The sequence below is a fragment of the Tupaia chinensis genome, unplaced genomic scaffold (genome assembly GCF_000334495.1).
Source record: "Tupaia chinensis unplaced genomic scaffold, TupChi_1.0 Scaffold000605_1, whole genome shotgun sequence".
NCBI classification, from domain to species: Eukaryota; Metazoa; Chordata; class Mammalia; order Scandentia; family Tupaiidae; genus Tupaia; species Tupaia belangeri.
Window position 1 is genome coordinate 1,191,082 of NW_006160123.1, and position 6,883 is coordinate 1,197,964.

Here is a 6,883-nt window from a genome sequence, read left to right on the forward strand (position 1 = left end):
TTTTAAGTGCAGGGACTCACCTTAAAGGTTTATCAAAACATGGATTGCTGTTTCCCTTCATGATTTATGATTCAGAAGAGCTAGAGTGAGGCCTGAGACTGAATTTCTAAGTTCATAGGTGACCACTGATTTAGGACAACTTTAGAAATGTAAGGGTGGGACCAGCAGTTAGCATAATGGCTATGTCGCTGGACTCCCACGTAGTCGACCTGGTGGCTTTAACTGGTGGCTTTAACTCAAGGCTGGGCGCCTGTGCATGAGTGCCCAAGATCCCAAGAGGAGAACGGAGAAGACGTTGCGGCATGGCCATCCCAACACCTCCCCCCCCCCCAGGGTGTGTGTGATTTCTCGCTTTCTGTCTCTCTGCCTTTCTGACAAGCGCACGCATCCTATAGCAAAAACCTCTCAAAAAAAGAAAAAGGTAAGGGGGATCAGCAGATGGTGTAATGGTTATACTGCTGGACTCCCATGGAGTCGACAACTGTTCGAGTCCTGGACCCCGTGGCTTAAACATGTTTAACACACCGGGCATGTGTGCAGGCCCAAAATCCGGAGAGGAGACTGGAGTGGCCATCCTCCCTAGGGGGGGTGGGTGATTTTCTTGCTTTCTGTCTCTGGCAAGGAAAAGCACCCTATAACAAAAATCTCTTAAAAAAAAAAAGGGTAAGGTGCCTCGAGATGTAGTAACACTAAAGCTAACATTTATTGAATGCTTAGAAAAGTGTGGCTAGGCGCTCATGGCTCTAAGTCACAGGTATTTATACTTAAATCGTTTGATAGATTAGAGAAGGCCTAGACTATTTCCTAAAGGACACAGCTAATTTCCTAAAGTCCCAGTTCAGCCCGAAGCCAAAGCCTGAACTCTTTATTAGCCACTCCGCTCGCTAAGACAGTTAAGAGAATATCCTCCTCAAACTCCCGGCTACTCTGGGTCCGGGACTGGAGAGTCCCGTCCAGGGCGCAGATGGGAATCCCTTGAGAGTGCGCTGAGAACGGAAGGGGCGGGACCTCGGGTGCGGAAGGGGCGGGGCCAACCCAACAGGAAGTCGAGGTTGAGGATGGCTGTGTTGTCGAAAGGCCTGTAGCCGGGGTCCCTGACCGGATTCCGGTCTGTCTGCCCTGCTGGTTCCGGCCACTATCCGGGGCAGGCGTACTCTGGGCGAGACAACGGCCGCTACTCTCTCCTTGCCGCCATGCACGACGCCTTCGAGCAGGTTCCGATCCTAGAAAAGCTGCCTCTGCAAATCGACTGTCTGGCTGCCTGGGGTGAGCCGGGGGACGCGGGGCCGTGGCAGGGTCGGCACAGGACGTTTCTCCAGGCTGGGAACGTGGACAGACGTCTGACTGTGGGATTGCGCTCGGATGCTGCCCGAAACGGGACTCGGATGCTGGGGGCGGGGGAGGCAGAGAAATGACAATCGCCTGCAGACAGCGATGTCCGCGGGGCTGCCTGGGCGATCTCCAGGGAACCAAGCATTCTAGGGGTGTTCTGCCTGCCCTTGCGCTCGGTACAGAGTTAAAGATTGAGCTTTCCTTAATTATTGTGTTTAGCTCTGACCCATTTCAATTCCCAAGAAGTCTTCAGTTTAGAGGGACAAAGCGGGGGGAATTCTTAGCCTAGGAACTTGAATTTGTCCCGTTGGTTGTGTTGTTTTCTAAGTGAAAGACAACAGTGCTTCCTTGGACACTGAACAAGTTAACACTATATGCTTTTTCCCCCTTGGCGATCAGTCATTGCTCACTTCTCATTCTTGTACTTGACTCATGTAGTTACACTGAATTATTTATTTATTTTTTGAGAGGTTTTTGCTATAGGGCGCGTGAGCTCGCCAGAAAGAGAGAGACAGAGAGACAGAGAGACAGAAAGCGAGAAATCACCCCCCCAGGGGGGATGGCCATGCTGCAATCCCTTCTCTCATTTTGAATTTGGGGATCTTGGGCACGCATGCACACGCGCCAGCCGTGAGTTTAAGCCAGCGGGTCTGGGACGCAAACCCGGGTCGACTACATGGGAGTTCAGCGACATAGCCATTATGCTAACTGCTGGTCCCAGTTACACTGAATTGTTAATCTAGTCAAGTGGTTGATGGCTTTATATACGTAGTGCCCAAGCTATCTATTCTATAGGTAGTAGAGTGTTATTCCAGATTATCATGAAACCAAACCATAAAAACTTGTGTAATCTTTTTTGGGATTGACTAGTGCAGAAAACAGTCAGGCATCTCTTTTGTGTTCTGGAATACATACAAATGAAAGTTTCAAGAGTCTCAAGCTTGATGCTAACTTATGAACATTGTTCTCTTATCCATGAATGGTTGGTCTGATATCCCCCAAAACCAAGCAGCTGCAATCCCTTGTCTTCCATTTTCCTCTCGGGATTTTGAACACACACACACACACACACACACACACACACACGGAGTGTGAGTTTCAAGCCGTTGGGAGCAGAACTTGAACTATGGTCAGCCATGTGTGAGTCCAACACCACACCACCTGCTGGCCCCATCCTTGCAGTCTTTTATGGCCTCTTCAGTGGGGTTGTTTGACTCTAGATCTTCATGATAGTATGTGCCCCTCCCCTTCAGCAGCTCTGGACTGCTTTAAAGTCATGTCTCAATAAGCTGTCCTAGTTCTTTGGGTGAAGGAGAGAGCCCTAATTCTTCCATTCATGTCAAGGAAACCTTCATTCCTACCATTAAGTGCCCTCAGGTAAAATGAAATAAAAGAGAAAAAAGAAACTTAAAAATTGAAAGACCGATACTCCACATGGAGAATTCATTTCCTTATTTTATCAAATATATATTAAATGCCCACAAGGGCCATTCAGCTAGGAATGGGAATGTAAGGATGAATAAGAGATAGTGCGGGGCTGGCTCCTTAGCCTCTTAGTTAAGGGAGCTGGAGCCCACATAGCCAACCACAATCTTGGACCCAGTGGATTTTAAAAACATGTTGGGCCACTGTAGAAGCATGCCCCCAAATCCCAATAGGATGGAGAAATGGAGAAGGGGTTGTGGCATGACCACACCCCGTTGGGGGACACTTTCTCCTTCGAGACCTCTCTGTCTTTCTATCTTTCCCTGTTGAGTGTATGTGCCCTCTGTCAATTAAAAAATTTTTTTCTGGGGACCAGCAGTTAGCATAATGGCTATGTCGCTGGACTCCCACGTAGTCGACCGCGGTTTGCATCCTGGACCCGGTGGCTTAAACTCACGCCGGGCGCGTGTGCGTGCATGCCCAAGATCCCGAGAGGAGAACGGGGGAGAAGGGATTGTTATGTGGCCATCCCCCCCTAGGGGGTGATTTCTCACTTTCTGTCTCTCTGTCTCTCTCTGTCTGTCTGGCAAGCACACACGCCCTATAGCAAAAACCTCTCCAAAAAAAAATTTTTTTTTCTGTGTTTCTAGGAGTGACTAAGACATATAAGCAAATGATGATACTAGATAAATGACATTAGAGACATGCTGCCTGCAATTGCAGTGTGGTGGAGGATTGCCCAGCTTAGCCTAGGATATATGCTTCTGAAAAGGATGGCTGCAGCTTTTGCTACTCTTGACCTAACTTATCAGAATCTGTGACCCTGATCCTCTGTGGGCCCATCAAGACATGTATCTGAGACCTCTCACCTGCTCTCTTTTGTCACCATAAAGTTTCTTCATACCTATGCTTTTGAAGAACATTTTGAAATGGTGGGTAGCTTTTGGCCTGCTTCAGTCACCTGACAGGAGGGATGCCCTTTGCCTTCTATGGTACTGTAGTTGATATTGGGTTACAAGAGGCCATGTACTGCCTCCGGCCTCAAAACTATTTTCAAGACTTTGACAGCATTATTGCTGTTTCTCTTTACAATCCCTTTTATCTGTATTGTGCTCTTTATTGAAGTTCATCCAGAAACCTCCAAGAGCCAGATTACATGGGGCCAGATGATATCTGAACTGGAAGGTGTCTCAGAGACGATAGACTCCTGTCTCCTGGGAAACAGAAATGAGGAGGACACCAAGGATGACGATTATTCCCTGAACATCAGAGCTATATAATCCAGCTGCCTGTCCAGCATCTTCATTTGGATGCTTAGTAGTATGGCCAGAACAGTTCTCAATTCCACTCCCCTAAAACATGACTGTCCTCAATCTAGCTCACAAATAGCCTTTCTGTTTGCTTCTTTGGCGAAGGCCCCAAACCTTGCATCATTCTTTTTAATTGCCAGAGGGTATGCATGCTTAGGAGGGGGGGGGTGGTGGGGGAAAGCTCCTCTCTGTTGGGTATGGTGATGCTGCAATCCCTTTTCCCTCTTTTCTCCATCCCATTGGGATTTGGGGTATGCTGATATGTTTTTCAAGCTCCTGGGATTCAAACTGTAGTTGGCCTTGTGGGGTCTGGCACCACATGCACAGCACGTACCACTGCATTACATGCCAGCCCCTGAAAATAATTAGTGACTTCTCTTGTTCTCGCTCTCTCTTGTTCTCCCTAAGGATTATTTAATTTTATGAATCATTATTATTATTTTTAAATTTGCTACACGGCATGTATGTTCACCAGAGCAAGACACACATATGTGCATACACACACACACACACACACACACAGACACACACACAGGGAAAGTGAGACAGCAAGCTGCCAGGTCTAGGACTTGAACTGTGGTCAAGCATGTGGGAGTCCAGCACTTTAATCACCACGCCACCTGCTGGTCCCCTCTTGTTCTCTTTGACATTACGTTCAATTTATGAACAAATCTTGTCTATTCTACCTCCAGAGTAAATCTAGAATCCCATCTCCACTGTCACTGCTCTTGTTGAAGCCACTGTCATCTCATCTGTGTGACTGTAGCATTCTTTTGACTGATCACCCTATTTGCACGTATGCCATTTTTAGTTTCTCGACTACACAGAGGTAGAGTGAACCATTGAAAACCTTCTGAACTCAGAACCCTCCAGTGGCATCACATCACAACTAAAATAAGTTCCAAGGTCCTTACTGGCAACACCTGACATGAGCAGGCTTTGGTTAGCTCCCTGACCTTATCTCCTGTGTTTTGCCCTTTACTACTTTCTGGTACCTGCCATACGATCTCCCTTGTTCGATGAATGCACAAAGCATATTTACCGCGGGGCCCTTGCACTCGCCGTTTCCCTGCTTGGTACTCTTTTGTCCTTTATTACATGGCTCGTTCCTCATTTCATGTAAGTTTCTGCTGGAATAGCCATCTAAATCAGCAAGGCCTCCCTAAGTGTCCTATCCACATCTGCAGATAGGTTATTTTAATCGACCTTATCTTCTAACTATGGATCATCACCTACTGTAGGTAGAGACCAAGAGATGGGGAGAAAACACTCCCACATTCAGTATGGTCATGGCACAGGCCATTCTTCATTTCTCCACTCTTTTAGGATTTGGGGCATTCACGTACATGTGCCTGGCATTTTTTTTTTTTTTTTCTTCAAGCTGCCAGGGCCAGGATTCAGACTATAACCAGCCATATGGGATCTGGCTCCTTTAAACAACAGGCTACAGGGCTGGTCTTCTGTATTTATTCTCTCTCATACCACACTAGAATGAGAGTTTCTTCAGAGCAAGAACTTGTTTTGTACAGTGCTACATCTGCAGTGTCTCAATAAGTTTTTGATTCAGTGGGTATTGATTAAATAATTAATAACTAATGCTATCAATAGTAACAGCTTCCATTTATTGAGTACTAATCTATATTAGGCATTTATGAAATAATAACTCCTTTTTACAGAGGAAGAACCTCAGGCTTAGAGAATTTAAGAAATTTTCCCTAGTTCATATATCCAATAAATCATGCCTGGTTCTACAGCCTGGTTCCCAAACCTTAACGTGTGTTCAGAGCCATTAAAAAATGTAGATTTGAGGGTCAGCAGATGGCATAGTGGTTACGTCACTGGAATCCCATATGTCCTAACTGGTTTGAGTGCTGGACCCGATGGCCTGAAAACCACACTGGGTGCATGTGTGTGTGTGCCCAAGATCCCAGGAGAGAATAGAGGAGCAGGGATTGCAATATGGCCACCATCCTGGGAATGATTGCTCACTTTCCCTCTCACTGCCTGCCTCTCCCTCTTGTGAGTGCAAATACCTTAAGGCAAAAACCTCTTTTTTAAAAAAAGTGTAGATTTTGGGGCCAGCAGATGGCATAGCGGTTACGTTGCTGGATGCCCACATGGCTAACTGCAGTTCAAGTCCCAGACCTGGTGGCTTAAAAATCACTTTGAGCATGTGTGTGTGTGTGCCCAAGATCCCAGGAGGAGAATGAAGGAGAAGGGATTGCAGTGTAGCCATACCCCTCCAGGGGGGGGGTGATTTCTCACTTCCCCTCTCATTGTCTCTGTCTCTCTGGCTACCACACACCCCCTAAGGCAAAAACCTCTTAAAAATAATAAAAAATGTAGATTTTATGTGTGTATGTGTTTGTGTGTGTGTGTGTGTGTGTGTGTGTGTGTGTGTGTATCCATATGTATACATATGGGTAAATAGTGGATCGTCAGAAAAGTCATGATGTATTTTTTTCTATGTAAAAATGTGTCATAACTTTTCCAATGACCCAATATTTAATTATATTCTCCAAAGAAACAATGGGAGAGTAAACTAAAAGTTACTAAAATGATACTTATAGGAGAAGGGAGAGGGCAGGGTAGAAAAGTCAAGAATAGAAGCTAGGCTTCTCAATTTTAGTTTTGGAACTATATCAATGTTTCATATATTAATACTTAGACAAAATTAAATTTGAAAATGCAGATTTCAGGGTACCACTCCACAATCCTTGAATCAGAATCTGTGGGTGCAGGGCTCAGGACTGTCCATTTTTAATAAGTCCAAGAGATTTTGATGCAGCTGAATCAGACACTTCTGCTCTGAGAAA

At 45.9% G+C, this 6,883-nt stretch overlaps 1 protein-coding gene across 2 annotated transcripts in view; it reads left to right on the plus strand.

Moving 5' to 3' along the window:
* The first annotated feature begins 1,029 nt into the window (after positions 1–1,029).
* The window catches only part of VPS39 (VPS39 subunit of HOPS complex), a 55,416-nt gene continuing 49,562 nt past the window's right edge, over positions 1,030–6,883 (plus strand). For both annotated transcript variants that reach the window (XM_006158652.3, XM_027775796.1), the window contains exon 1: positions 1,030–1,266. In XM_006158652.3, coding sequence (XP_006158714.1) covers positions 1,194–1,266 — 73 coding nt within the window. In that variant the 5' untranslated portion in view covers positions 1,030–1,193. The remainder of the gene's footprint in view (positions 1,267–6,883) is intronic.